The sequence below is a fragment of the Panthera leo genome, chromosome E1 (assembly GCF_018350215.1).
Source record: "Panthera leo isolate Ple1 chromosome E1, P.leo_Ple1_pat1.1, whole genome shotgun sequence".
Taxonomy (NCBI): domain Eukaryota; kingdom Metazoa; phylum Chordata; class Mammalia; order Carnivora; family Felidae; genus Panthera; species Panthera leo.
This window is the reverse complement of record NC_056692.1, coordinates 34,448,540-34,464,139: the sequence shown is the minus strand read 5'-3', so window position 1 is coordinate 34,464,139 and position 15,600 is coordinate 34,448,540. Positions and strand designations below refer to the sequence as shown.

Below are 15,600 nucleotides of genomic sequence, written 5' to 3'. Positions count from 1 at the left end.
CAGAGAGAGAGAGAGAGAGAGAGAGAGAGAGAGAGAGAGAGACAGAATCTGAGAAGGCTCCAGGCTCTGAGCTGTCAGCACTGAGCCCAACACAGGGCTCAAACTCAAAAACGGCAAGATCATGACCTGAGCAAAGTTGGATGTTCACCCAACTGAGCCACCCAGATGCCCCAAATCTACAAAATTTTTAAAAAGCACGTTTTATGGGGAAATTTTTACTTGGCATGCATGTACAAAAATTAAGAAATATGTAAATCAGCTTGAAAGTGTTATTTACTTCAAATAAACAAAAGGCCGAACTGATGCATGAATTAAGCAAGTAATCTGTCAAGTCAAACATTATAAAAGAATTAATCAGGGATTAATTGGGTGGCTTAGTCACTAGAGCATCCGACTCTTGATTTTGGCTGAAGTCCTGATCTTGTGGTTCGCGGGATCAAATAAGAAAAAAAACTGAGGAAATTAATCAGCTGCTTCCCAATTAAGACTAGTCTAAACAAGAATTATTTCGGGCAAAGAAAAATTAATGTAGAATTACAGGGATATGGTATATGGAAGCATTTTTTTTTTTAAGTAGACATTAGGTTCCATCCAGAGCCCAAAGCAGGGCTAGAACTCATAACCCTGAGATTAAGACCTGAGCGAGATCAAGAGTAGGACACTAAACTGAGCTACTCAAACGCTCCTGAAAGCAATTTTTGAAGTTTTAAATTTAAACACACTTTCCATTTTTTAACATTTTATTTTTTAGAGAGAGAGCACAAGTCAGGGAGCAGCAGAGGGGGAGAGAGAGAGAATCCCAAGCATGACCTGAGCTGAAATCAGTAGTCAGACATTCAAATGACTGAGCCATCCAGGCACCCCCTTTTCTATTTTAAATGTACAGATTTTTCTCTTTAACCTCATTTAAGGAACATACTTGCAGAAATACAGTTTATGATTCTGTGTCAGCACATCAGAAATAATGAACTGTTTTCTTTTTGTATCACAATGAACTTTAAGGAAAAAAAATGAAACTAATATAACAAAGTGATGACTGGGCCAAATATGTAACAACTTAAATTTTCAAAAGATTTTAGAAAACCTAAGTTGAATTCTTATAAACCAGAGAGTAATCATATGCAACTGATTAACTCAGATGAAAGAATCTGTTTCCCTAAGCATTCAGATGATGAAAATAGACACCTCCCCTAGACTGCCTTTAGAGTAATCTATTTATTCAATATAGAAAAATAAAAATTATAAATGCAAAGACAGAATCCATTCTACCCCCGCCCTCAAACAGTCCATTCTATGGATTGACTCTTATCTTAAATGATTAAATTTAAATAGTTTTTCATTTATACCATGTTGAATTATTTGTTTATACATAATGTTGAATTCTAAACCTTCTTCAAAAGACTGACCCCTTCTTCAAATGACATATCCCAGATATATTAGGTATTCTGTATAAAGTACAGAATAATAACAAAATGGCAGCTAACATTTATTGAGCACAACTCAGTCAGTGCATTTACAGCTACTGTTTCATTTAATCCTCACAACAATATTACAGTTTTATAAACTCCAACTTATGGTTAAAATAACTTGCCCAACCAATTTGACCACCTAGTTAATGATCAACTGTGTTCTAACAGCCATTAGCTAGTTGGCTTTAGGGCCAAAACTCAGGTCCCTCTGACACAGTGGACTTAAGAAGTTAAGCATTACAGGACTGGTTTTGTATTTGCCCTTTTAGTCAATTTCCTAGGCAGGCGGTAAGCTCATTGTTCTTTCTTCCTCACACCCACAAGAAAACCCCACACCCTAAAGCATTTCCTGACATCTGAAATAAAATATGCACTATATTCTGTAAATGCACCAAAAAAGTAGAAAAAATAAACTGCACATAAAAATCTTGATTCTAATTACAGGGCTTCACAATATAGCTCTGTTTAAAAAAAAAAAAAAAAAAAGTGAGTGGGAGGGTAGGATCAGTGCTGCCAGACAGAAGAGAGAGGTAAGAAAGTAAAAGAAGACATGCTTTAGATAATCTACTATTGGGTCCACTGGCCCTATCCCTCCTGATCTCATTAGCTGTAATTCTCCATTTTCTCAGGTAAGCACAGTAATTCACACATATTCAGAAGTCGATTCAGCAACAAACAATAGGGAGTCATGAAGAAGGATCCCAAGCACACTGTCTGGAAAACCCTAAATCCCCACCACATAGAGACATCACTACCGAGGTTGACTGTCATCTTGATCTTGGCTAAAACTGAAAAGTAAGGCAGTAAGCGAGGTTTTGGAGACAAGTGGCATGTATTCCTCTAATCGTGTTGTCGTGAATCTCTCCATATGCAGCCCAAGAATCATAGATCTATACCTGCAAAGCCACTATTCTTAAAGTTGTTGCAATGCCATAAGGAAGGCAAAGAGGCACAGAAAAATTTCTAGTGTTTTTAACATTTATATGTTCCGTACCTAAAAGTGTTATTGAAAATTCAGGCAGCGGCACCTGGATGTCTAAGTCGGTTAAACTTCTGACTTTGGCTCAGGTCATGATCTCATGGTTTGTGAGTTCGAGCCCCACATCGGGCTCTGTCCTGACAGCTTGGAGCCTAAAGTCAGCTTTGGATTCTGTGTCCCCTTCGCTCGCAGCCCCTCCCCTGCTCACGCTCTGTCTCTCTCTCTCAAAAATAGGTAAACGTTAAAAAAAATTTTTTTAATAAAAAAATAAAAGAAAATTCAGTCAACAGGGGCGCCTGGGTGACTATGGTTTCGGCTCAGGTCATGATCTCGCCATTTCTTGGGTTTGAGACCCACAGTGGGCTCCATGCTGACAGCATGGATTTTCTCTCTCTCTCTCTCTCTCTCTCTCCCTTTCTCTCTGCCCCCCCCCCAACTCTGTCTCTCTCAAAATAAATAAATAAACCTAAAAAAAAATAGAAAGAAAGAAAGAAAGAAAAAAAGATTGATTCAGGCAACAGAATATGAAGACGTAGGTTCAAATCCAGTCACATACTAGCATGGAATTTGGAACAAATCACTTCATATTCCCTTTCTAAACTTCAATCTGTAAAGTGGGGTGGATGATGGGAGTTTGGCCACAGGATGAAATAAGAATGCATTTAAACACTCCCTGATGTAACACCAGAGTTCAAGTTTTGGGTAACTAATATAAGAGTATGTACACATGTGTCCCAAGTGCCTCACAATTACTTAATGTTTTTATTTCCTCCACTGCCCTCTTGAAGGCAATATCTTCTTTTAAGTATATTCAGTAATTGGTACAAAATTTTTGATTTGTTTAGACAGAGCAGTTATTCACGTTATAAAAAGAACCATAGGAGATTTCTCTTAGGCAGAAAACAAGGTATTTGATAAAAGTGCTATTTATTTTTTTTAAAGTTTATTTGAGAGAGAAAGAGAGAGAGAGAAGAGGAGGGGCAGAGAAAGAGAGAGAGAGAATCCCAAGCAGGATTGCGCTGTCAGCACAGAGCCTGACGTGGGGCTCAATCTCACAAACCCTGAGATCATCACCTAAGCCAAAATCAAGAGTCAGACTTTTAATCAACTGAGCCACCCAGGCACCCCAAAAGTGCCTTAAATTTAAACAATTCTTTTATGTGAGCATAAAAAGGTTACCTTAGTTGCAAGTGATAATAAAAAAATAAGGTTAAATCCTTCAAACTTCCTTTCCCCAAAGGTCTCCAGAATTTACCTTCAGGATATCTAGTTCATTAGCATAGATAGCTATTTTTAATTGCTAAATTAATAATGGCATTTCTAGTACAGATGTGCAAACACAGGAAAATGTGGTCTAAGGCAGACAGACCCATATTTCAAAGCAGCTACATCTGTGTTACATAAGTCTTCCTGAGGGCAGAGCAAAATAAGAGGAGCCCATCAGGGCAGAGGAAAAGAAGTTGCTTATGATTGAGGGAGGGGACCCCGTGGGGAAAGCTGTGTACTACATGTGAAACCTGTCTTAGACACTGGACTGGCCCAACTCTAACTTGGTATTTAAGATCTTCCTGAGATCTCTTTTTCTTCCTAGAGTGTCATTCTCTGAAGGAATAGAGAAATAGGAAACTTATTACATCTTTTCATTAGAAGTTAAGATGTCAGACTTTTTTCTGTAGGAACATATCTTCACTTTTATTAAATAAATGAGAAAAATATGAAATTTCACTTCACAGTAATTTTTTTAAATCATATATTCATTTTATACATACTTCAATTTAACAATCCTCAATTATTACACAGGTTAGAACGTCGACGAGAAAACAAAATGATTCTTCATTATTCATCACTATCGATTATCTGTGGCAATAAACATATTCCCCCAAACATATTTCTATTTTTTAAAGTTTATTTATTTTATGAGAGAGAGAGAGGGAGACAGCGCACATGTGTGCTGGAGAGGGGCAGAGAGAGAATCCTAAGCAGGCTCCATGCTGTCAGCACAGAACCCGACATGGGTCCAGTTCCACGAACCCCAAGATCATTACCCGAGATGAAATCAAGAGTCAGCTGCTTCACTGCCTGAGCCAGCCAGGCACCCCAGACATATTTCTAATTACAGCACTGATGAGCACTGGGGGTTGTTCAGGCACTGGTCTGGTGTAAAAAGAACCAACAACAAGATTACCCATCAACTGGTTTTGAGTAGTCTTAGTATCCACCAAATGTCATCTTATTAAATGTGGGTATTTTTCACACACTGAAAAGGCTGCTGCTTAAGCTATTCCTGTCTTCTCAGGGCTCCACGGTTCCAGCCCTCTGGGTCCAGCCCTCTGTGGCCAATCTTTTCCCTCCATCACTGAGTGTCAATTCTTCATGTGTGGCTAGAAAAACTAAAATCGTAATAATCAAACCTCATATGTCAGAAATTCCATCCCCTCCTCAAGAAAGTATTAAGCACATTATTCCAAAGCAAATGAAACTGGACGCAGTGGGGTTTTATCTTCCTTAAAAGCAACAATATAGGTTCCCACCACGGGCAGGCTAAGAGATCACAAACTAGTGAAAGAAAAATGGAAGCTGAAAATTGGAACCATCTGCATATCTTGGGAGAGATTTGGATGAGAAAGGGGAAAAAAAGAGGAGTTACTTTTTTCATATAACCAACAATGCTTGAGTCTATGAAAAGTCTATTTTATTGAGTCTTGTGAACCCCAGACTGACCATGAAACACAAAAATCATTTCCATGTTAAGGAGACTGTAACAACAACAACATATGAAAGGCTGACAGAGAATCATAAAAAGGTTAAAAAAAATGCTCGGGTACATTTTCTTATTTGCGTTGGAGAGATTATATGCTAAAGTTATTAATTTAAAATAATGAAATTTCATGCAGAAAACCTGTTTTAGAGTCATTCTGATTTAATACACCATTTGTGTTCATGTTATTTGTTATGAGCTTAGTGCAAATAAGTCCTTTATACTGGATTATAAATACAGAAACTCTTACCAATAATTTACCAATCCATCATATCCCAACCGGTAACAAATTAATTCTGTCATATTAGCATCATGTAGACTTTTTATTATGCACATATTAGCCAGTCAAAGAAACAACTATTGGAACTGTCAACAATTGCATTATTCTGTGGCACACTAATTCACATGAAAAGTTAATTCCAGATTAAAAAAAAAAAACAAAAAACAATAAAAGTCAACATTTGGTAATGAGGTAAATACTACAGGAAATTTAATGTTTTCTGGACATAATCCGCCCAAAATTATACCAGCTCACTTTCAAAGAAAAATCAAGACATAACTTCTAAGGTTAATGGCTTTATTTAATTATTAGCATGATAAGAACCCAGAAACCCACCTCAGTGTGTCTCTGATGTAATGCATTATATTCCTTCTTCAGTTCTGCTTCTCTTTCTTCAAGTCTGCTAACTGAAATTAAGATACATATATTTAATCAGAACAAAATATAAGAAATTTACTTGAAAATCCCATCTCTAAAACCTGGAATAGATTATCCCTAAGTCTTAGCAACTTTAGGACTCATTGCTTCTCAAAATCAAGCTCATTTCACCATCCTTGATAAATAAAACTTTCAGGTACGGGGGATAAACTGGCTTTAAAAAAAAAAAAAAAAGCCCCTATGGGGCGCCTGGGGGGCTCAGTCTGTTAAGCATCTAACTTCGGCTCAGGTTATGATCTCATGGGTTCGTGGGTTCAAGCCCCAAGTCAGGCTCTGTGCTCAGACCCTGGAGCCTGCTTCGGATTCCGTGTCACCCTCTCTCTCTTCCCACCCCCCCCCCCCCGCTCTCACTCTGTCTCTCTCTCTCTCTCAACAATAAATAAATGTTAAAAAAAATTTTTTTTAATTTAAACATCAAATTGCTTCTCCTAATATACAGATGTTTATAAAGTCATCCCACTTACATAAGTTTTCAACATGATACAGAATCCTCTTTCAAAAGTACTTTACAAATCCCCTCATAGAAGTTTTAACTTCTGTGGTCCCAAATCATTGATTTCTAACATTATTCAAGCTCTTTTCCACTACTGAGCAGTATGCGAAATCATCATTGTTTACAAGTACTTTTTCTGCTTCAGGTCGTAATTTCAGGGACTCATCTTCTTTTATTTAGCTCCCCCTGCTGGAGTTTGTGCGTGGCACTGATTTGGGGCAGTGCTCACAGAGTACATCTTTACAATACTTTTTTTTTTTTTTTTTTTTTTTTAAAGTTTTAGATCCTGAGATATAGAATATAAGGACAGGATTTCATAGGAAATAATGGTATCAGCCAGGATTGATTCCGAGAGAACGTGGAGTTCAAGCAGGACCACAAAGAAATTAAATTCCAGTATTCAGGACAGATGGTGATGAGAATGTACGGGCACCGTTACCACAGAGAAGGGGACACAAAACCACGATGGTGGCGAGGCAGAGGGGAGACTGGCCAGCCCAGAGCAGCCCGTACTAGCTAAGGGGCAGTGAGGGACAATCTGATGGGGAAAAATAAAGCTGGTGCCACAGGAGCTTGTCAAGATACTCATTGAAGTCTGTTTAAAAGACAGATTAACTGGAAATGTTCTGGTGTGAGGGAGGGTCAGCAAGCTGCAGACATGCAAGGCCGCTCGGAAGCCGCGGCCTGTGACCGAGGCAGATGGCTGTCTGAGTAACCACTACGAAGCAGAACAGTGCACGCACGAAATGTTTTCCTACACCGAATGTTCACACGGCGCACCCCGAACAGTGACTAACTTGTGCTGCCAGGACCCTCATCTCTGGTCTGTGCGTTTTTACTTGCCACCTTTGTTTGAATATCTTGAAAATGTCTTTAATTAGAGAAACTGTAGGCCTGTGGCTGAAAGCAATGAGAAGCAAACTTGTAATGCAGAGGTATTGTGATAACACAGTAGATACCGAAACCATAATAATTTTTAGTGCTGCTTCTGTGATTTTCATTTACACACAGGAAATCCAAGCAAATTATAGATATTTAGTTACAATTTCAAAAATGTAAAATGTAAATGTAAATGTAAAAATGTAAAAAATGTAAAAAAATGTAAAAAATGTCAATGTTTTCTACTATTTTTGGTCAATTAAATTGATCTAAAACCTTAAACCTGAGACTACTGGGTGAACCTTAATCTTTTTTTTTTTTTAAGTTTTTATTTATTGTGAGAGAGAAAGTGAGACAGCCCATGTGGGGGAGGGGCAAAGAGAGAGGGAGAGAGAAAATCCCAAGCAGGGTCCTCACTGTCAGTGCAGAGCCCGATGCGGCACTCGAACCCACGAACTGTAAGATCATGACCTGAGCTGAAATCGAGAGTCAGACAACTGACCGACTGAGCCACCCAGGCGACCCAAACCTTATCTATTTTTAAGTGTTCATCTGTGTTTATCAAGATCTTCTTGGTATCGTGCAACAAAACTAAAATTGGAGGTTGAGTCTGAAGTAAAATTTCAACTATCATCCATAAACTTCTAGTTTAAATTTGTGCCCAACAGTACAGCCTCATTATTTTCATCAGCTCACTCGACATGAATTCATAAAACAGATTGACATCAGCATCACCACCACTACTAATAGAAGCTAACATTTTATAGTGCTTATTACGGACCATGCACTGTCCTATGTGCTTTCTATACACAAATTTATTTGAGCCTGACATGAACCTTCTGATGAAATATTAATACTACGTTCATTTTGGAGATGAGAAAACTGAAGCAAACAGAGGTTAAACAACTTGTCCGAAGTCACACACAGTTAGTAAATGGCAAAACTATAAGATTCCTAATGGAGGAGTCTGGGTCCAGAATCTGTTTTTAATTACCATGCTATGTTGCCTCTCAAGAAATACTCCTTTTAATCTGTTCATATATCGGAGACTACTTTAAAATTTCACTTGGGGGAAAATTGTATAGACACTGCTCCTTTGGCTTCAAACAAAAACACCCTCCATTCTTATGGAAAGAACCTAGCCACAGACACTATGGCTGAAAGGTATCAAACCGCCAAGAAAAATACGGCTCTAACTTTATTAATCATCAGGGAAGTGCACATTAAAACCAACATGTAACACAGTTGTTGCATGCCCATCAGAACAGCTAAAATGAGAAACACGATACACCGACTTCTGGTAAGAATAAGGAGCAAGATGGGACTCTCATATACTGCTGTGGGAATAAAAACCGGTAGACCCAATCTGAACACTGTTTGGCAAGATTTGATAGAGTTGTCTATTTGCCAACCCCGTGACAAAACAAGTTCATTGCCAGGAAATGCATAAGGCATTTTTAAAAAAAATTTTTTAATGTTTATTTTTGAGAGAGAGAGAGAATGCAGGTGAGGGGCAGAAAGAGAGGGAGACAGAGGATCCAAAGTGGGTTCTGTGCTGACAGCAGACAGCCTGATGCAGGGCTCGAACCCAAAAACCATGAAATCACGACCTGACCCTAGGTTGGACGCTCAACTGACTGAGCCACCCAGGCACCCCCAACCTAAAGGCATTTAAAACAATGCTCGAAGCAGCATTATTTGTAATAATCCAAACCTGGAAACAACCCGAATGTCCATCAACAGCAGAATGGATAAACATTCCTGTACTGGAATACTATTCAACCCTGAGAATGAAGAACTTATTTGCACACATCATGGACGAATATCACACACAGGAGACTGAGGGAAAGAAGGAGAAGCCAAAGAATACAAAGTTCAAAGAAACACAGCTAATCTGAAATTAATCTGAAGTGTCAGAAGTCAGGGTAGTGGTTACCTTTGGGGAGGAGTTAGTGACCTGATTAATTTACTGTGTGTACAATCCCACCCTACCCTAGTCCAAATACAATGTACACCTACTCACATAGGTATTTTCTTTGACTTCAATACTCATTATTCTTTATGTTATCCAACAACTTCTGTGAGTTCAACATCTAGCAGAGGATTTAAACAGACTATTCAGAACCATTACAAACAAATTGTGCCAATTTTCCATTAAAATGTATAAGGAGAGGTGCCTGGGTTGCTCAGTCAGTTAAGCATCCAATTGCAGCTCAGGTCATGACCTCACCATTTGTGAGTTCAAGCCCCACACTGGGCTCCGTGCTGAGAGCTTGGAGCTTGGAGCCTGCTTTGGATTCCGTGTCTCCCTCTCTCTCTGCCCGTCCCCCACTCATGCTCTGTCTCTGTCTCTGTCTCTCTCTCAAAAATAAACAAACATTAAAAAAAAATTTTTTTAATAAATAAAATGTACAGGGATATAAGGAATGCCTGGGTGGCTCAGTTAGTTAAGCGTCAAACTCTTGGTTTCGCTCAGGTCATGATTTCACAGTTCCTGAGTTTAAGCCCCGCAACAGGCTCTGCGTTGACAGTGCAGATTCTCTCTCTCTCTCTCTCCCTCTCTCTGCTTCTCCCCCACTCTCACTCTCTCTCCCTTTCTCAAAATAAATAAATAAACTAAAAAAAAAAAAAAAAAAAAGTATAGGGAGATGAGCAAAATGTTACCAGAATGGAGAATTATAAAAAGAAAGAAAGAAAAAAGATGGGCATCATGGGAAAATATATTGGAATCACCCACTTGAAGGTCATATTGGTGATATCTAATAAAATAAGGGATGTATATATTCTTTGACTCAGCACTACTACTCTTACTTACCCCTACAGAAGCACAGCAAAGCCCAAAGATGTGAAAATGGATGTTCCATGCAATACATTTTATAACAACTCCCAAATTGGAACCAAATTTGTCATTAGCTGGTTGGTGATGTGATTTATAATAATCATACAATGGACATGACGTGGTGGCTTTGCTACTTCCTAGCTATGTTACCTTGAGTATATCAATCTCTCTGGGCCTTAGTGTCCTTACTTATACTCGACAAATAATGACAGTACATTAGAGCTGGTATCAGGAATAGCACCTGGCACACATGTGTTTTTCAAATTCAGCAAAGGTACTGTTAAAAGGAATGCGCTGTATATACATGTGCTGACATGGGGTGGCGCCTAGAACTGAACGGAAGGGTGTTGAATGTACATTGCTATATCTTAAAATAAAAAATAAAGGTGGAATCCTCATCCAATAGGATTGGTATCCTTATAAAAGCTCTTTTTCTCCATACATGCAAAGAGAAAAGACCATATGAAGACACAGAGAGAAGGCAGCTATCTGCAAGCCAAGGAGAGAGACCTCAGAAGAGAGCAAACCTGCCAACACTTTGATCTTGGACTTCCGGCCTCCAGAACAGTGAGAAAATAAATTTCTAGGGTATTTTGTTGCGGCAGCCCTAGCAGAGCAATATAGGAAACGAAGCATCAACGTCACCTTGGAAAGAAGCTTGAAGTTTGTACAAGTGATGTGGACAGAGCTGGGCTTAAAGCTTACAGAAACAGGTCCTCGCTGGTTTGATGGCAATTTGGTTATCAATGTTGGTTTGGCTTTGTTGCAGTGTATTACTACTTAACAAGACCGTGTGAAAGGAGATATAAAACCCCAGTATACCATGATTGGCAGAGATTTCCTACATTTACCTTAATGAACATGACTATTGTTGAAACTGGCTTAGCTTCATCTATAAATATTCCTTAGAAGTCCTATTAATCATTTTGCTCTCCCTTAAACATTTTGGATTATCCCTATCTATACTTCCTTAAGCCTCCGCCCATAGTTTTCTAGCCCATTCGGGTTTCTGCTTAATTGATTTCCATTTGACATCACATTCTTACTTTTGCCTCAAAAATAACATGTGATTATCAACCCATTTTCTAACCACCTCTTTCAAAATATACTTACTAATCTCATAGAAATTGTCCATTTCTATTTTTCTTAGCATACATCATACAAAAAAAGGCATTTAGGGGCATCTGGGTGGCTCAGTCGGTTGGGTGTCCAACTTCGGCTCAGGTCGTGATCTCACAGTTCGTGAGTTCAAGCCCCACGTTGGACTGTGCTGACAGCTCAGATCTGACAGCTCAGAGCCTGGAGCCTGCTTCGGATCCTGTGTCTCCCTCTCTCTGCCTCTTCCCTGCTCGCTCGCTCTCTCTCTCTCTCTCTCTCTAAAAAATAAATGTCAAAAAGTTAAAGAAAAAAAAGGCATTTAGCACATGCAAACTACATTTGGTGACACATGACTTGCCCCTTACCCTGTTTGTTATTTTTATTAATCAACTTTCTTTTTTTTTTCAACTTTATTATTGTTTTTTTAATGTTTACTTATTTATTTTAGAGAGGAGAGGGGCGGAGAGAGAGGGAGAGAATCCCAAGCAGGCTCTGCACTGTCAGCACAGAGCCCAACATAGGGCTTGAACCCACAAACCTCAAGACCATGACCTAAGCTAAAATCAAGACTCAGACACTTAACCAAGTAAGCCACCCAGGTGCCCCTCAACTTTATTTTTTATAGCAGTTTTAAGTTCACAGCAAAATTGAGTGGGAAGTACATAGCGCCCATATACCCACCTCCCCCGCCTGCCACAACCTCCTCCACTATTCACATCCTGCACAAGAGTGGTATGTTCGTTACAGTCAATGAACCTACACTGACACATCATTATCACCCAAAGTCCATATATAATGTACATTAGGATTTACTCTTTGTGTGGAATATTCTACAGATTTGGACAAATATATATGACATGTAACCACCACTATAGTTTCATAAAAATAGTTTAACTGCCTTAAAATTCCTGTGCTCCACCTATTCATCCCTCTCCTTTAACCTTAGCAGCAACTGATCTTTTTTACTGTCTCCATAGTTTTACCTTTTCCAGAATCTCTACAGAGCTGGAATCACACGGTATGTAGCCTTTTCACATTGGCTTCTTTTACTCTGTAATACGCATTTGGGGTTCCTCGGTATCTTTTCAGGGCTTGATCTCTCATTTCCCTATTTTTTAAATTTATTTTATTATTTCTTAATTTTATATTTATCTTGAGACAGAGAGAGAGAGAGAGAGCAAGAGCAGGCAGGAGAGGGACAGAGAGGGGCGCCTGGGTGTCTCAGTCGGTTAAGTGTCTGCCTTCAGCTCAGGTCATAATCTCACGTTCATGGGTTCAAGCCCCACATTGGGCTCTCTGCTATCAACACAGAGCCTGCTTCAGATCTTCTGTCCCCCTCTCTCTCAGCCCCTGCCCCACTCACACTCTCTCTCTCTCTCTTAAAAATAAATTAATTAATTTAAAAAAGAAAGAAGAAGAAGGAGGAGGAGGAGGAGGAGGGAGAGGAGGAGGAGGAGGAGGAGGAGGAGGAGGAGGAGGAGGAGGAGGAGGACGACACAGAAATCCCAAGCAGGCTCTGCACTATCAGCAAGGAGCTCGACATGAGGCTTGAACCCACGAACCGCGAGATCATGACTTGAGCCGAAACCAAGAGTCAGATGCTTAACCAACTGAGCCACCCAGGCGCCCCTCCACCTTGAGTTTTAAAATAAAAACAGGCAAATTATCTCATGGTTAGAATGTCTGCATAAGATAGATTTAAACTTGTAGAAATGATAATCAGCGTCTCTAGCCTAAGTATCATCCACTTTCACCCTCCTCTCTACTCCAGTGTAAGAATAAATTATAGTCTATTCATCTCAGTCTATTTACTTGAGGTTCTTAAGTGATTTGTTTCTGTATCCCATTATGATTAAGCAGAAAACTTAAATTTGTTACTTTATATCATTATATCCAGAATGTATCATTGACAGCTAATTATATATATCAAAACAAAACACCAAAATACATTACCTATTAAGTAGTAGCCACACCATTACAAAGATGGTTCATACGTTAAGTTATCCACTTTCTCATGCATGAACTCAGAACTAAACAAGCCAGGATATCGGAATCCCAAGGGATATCTTCCCAAAGGGGTTGTTCATTATCCTCAACTCTGCAAAACTACATAGGCTTTCAGATGGCCAAGTTAGAGTTTGGTTTTTTTTCTGGTTCTGAGACTAGCGGATACACAGGCAATTAAAAGGCAGGGGGAAAGGGGAGGGGTCCACAAAGGTAGGTCCCCATAATGGAATATCATTCAGCCCTGAGACAGAATGAAGTACTACTGATACACGCTCCAACACGGATGAGCCTTCTGCCAGGGGAAAGAAGCCAGTTACAAAAGACCACATTCTGTATGATTCCGCCTACATGAGATGTCCAGAATAGGCAAATCCATAGAAACAGAAAACAGATTAGTGGCTGCCAGGGGCTGGGGGAGGAAGGGCACGAGGAGCAGGTACCATAGGTATGGGTTTCTATGTGGAATGGCGAAAGTGATGTAGAATTAAGGTGCTTGTGGTGGCTGTACAACCTTGTGAATATACTAAAAACCCCTGATTTGTACACTCTTAAAAAGGTGGATTGAACAGTATGTGAATTATATATATATATATATATTTTTTTTTATTTTAAGCAGGCTCCACACCCAGCATGGGGCTTGAACTCAAGACCCTGAGATTAACAGTTGCAAGCTCCACCAGTTGAGCCAGCCAGGCACCTTGCGAATTATATATTTTTTTAAAGTGACAAGATGTCATTCAAAACCTATTCCTAACACAAGCAGCAGAAAATGACATAATTGAGTAGTAACCTATTTTTTAAAGGAAAAGACAGGAAGTCAAATGATAAGAGAACAAAAGAAAATCTCAACACTTAGTAAATGTTTGTTGAGTAAATGAAAATGCAGCGAAGAATTTTAAAGTGATAATAAAAATTAAGCCAGAATAACACTGAAGTTATTTAAAACTCAGATTTCAGGGGCTCAGTTGGTTAAGTGTCTGACTTCGGCTCAGGTCGTGATCTCGCAGAGCCCCACGCCAGGCTCTGTGCTGACAGCCCAGAACTTGGAGCCTGCTTCAGATTCTGTGTTTCCCTCTCTCTGTCCCGCCCCTGCTTGTGTCTTGTGTCTTCTCTCTCTCTCTCTCTCTCTCTCTCAGAAACAATAAATTAATTTTTTAAAAATCAGATTATATAAGAGCACAAATTATAAATACTATATTTTCATTAAAATTTGCCATCTCTCCTTCCTCAGATAAATCACAAGTAGAAAGAACAGGCAGATTATCGCTAAGCTGTAGGTACATTCACTCTCTTGCCTCAACACTTGAGCAAAGTCATGCGCCACCTACTAAAGCTCTTAAACTGAGGCAAAGACTGGCCAGATACTAATCAATTTCCTCTTTCTCTTAGACACCCTGCTCGATGGCATGCCCCCGCCTCTACAGTTAGCTCCTGACTGAGTTACAGCCACTGAAGTAGATGCAAATGCTGTTGTGCGCCACTCCTGAGGCCTGGTCCAAAAGAAACCTTCCATACACAACTGTCCATTCCCTTTCCCCTCTCCTCTACCTTACTGCAAGCGAGTATGATGAACTTGGGAGCCAGAAGTTGGAAAGAGCCTGCATCTCTACTGGAAACATCTGTTTAAAACTTCACATGAACAAGAAATAACATAACATTGGAGTCATTACATATGTATTTTGTGGCTTGGTTACTATAGCAACTACAGTTACTTTAACCCATAAATCAGCTTATAAACACTCATTAAATCTAAATTCTCTTAAACGTTCTAAATCATCGAAGGTATGTTACCCCATGGTGATTTTAAACAGTTTATGAATTTGTTATTTTGGATGATTTTCTGGACGTTTTTCTAAAGGTGATGATTTTCTCCAACCTAAAACCTCCAGCAAAGTACCTTGGTAGAAACTATCTACGACTGTATTTCATGTTTTCTTTACCTCTCCTGTAATTCAAAATATTAGTATTATTTTTTTAGGTATATGAGTTAACCACCAAGATCAGGTAATACAAATTCAGAACCTCTCACTCTTTTGAAAATACTTCAAATACTCGGCACAGCATAGTCAATGGACTCCATTTTCTCAAGGCCTAGGCCACATGAGATAGAATGGTGTTTAACAGAGAAGTACTTTTAAAAATGCTGGGAAGAACCACCTCTTCAAAGTCCTGAATGCCACTAAATAATCAGTAAAGGGGAAAGAAAAGGGAAGCGGGATGGACCGGGAAAAGCAGGAGAGAAAGGCCCGGCTGGGCAAGGATGGCGGACACCCCCGAAAGCCTCAGGTACCATGAAGTTCACCTCTGTCCATTATTGCTGCATTATATCTGAGGTGTCGTAAAAGATCTTTTCTTGTTTC

General features: G+C 39.3%; 1 protein-coding gene across 4 annotated transcripts in view; it reads right to left on the bottom strand.

Annotated features, from left to right (window-relative positions):
• SPAG9 (sperm associated antigen 9) overlaps positions 1-15,600 on the bottom strand; it is a 132,089-nt gene that overhangs the window by 74,452 nt on the left and 42,037 nt on the right. For 3 of the 4 annotated variants that reach the window (XM_042917270.1, XM_042917271.1, XM_042917273.1), the window contains one exon: positions 5,823-5,893. In XM_042917270.1, coding sequence (XP_042773204.1) covers positions 5,823-5,893 — 71 coding nt within the window. Of the gene's footprint in view, positions 1-5,822; positions 5,894-9,319; positions 9,426-15,600 lie in introns of those variants that run through there. The other variant, XM_042917272.1, reaches the window with a different exon arrangement.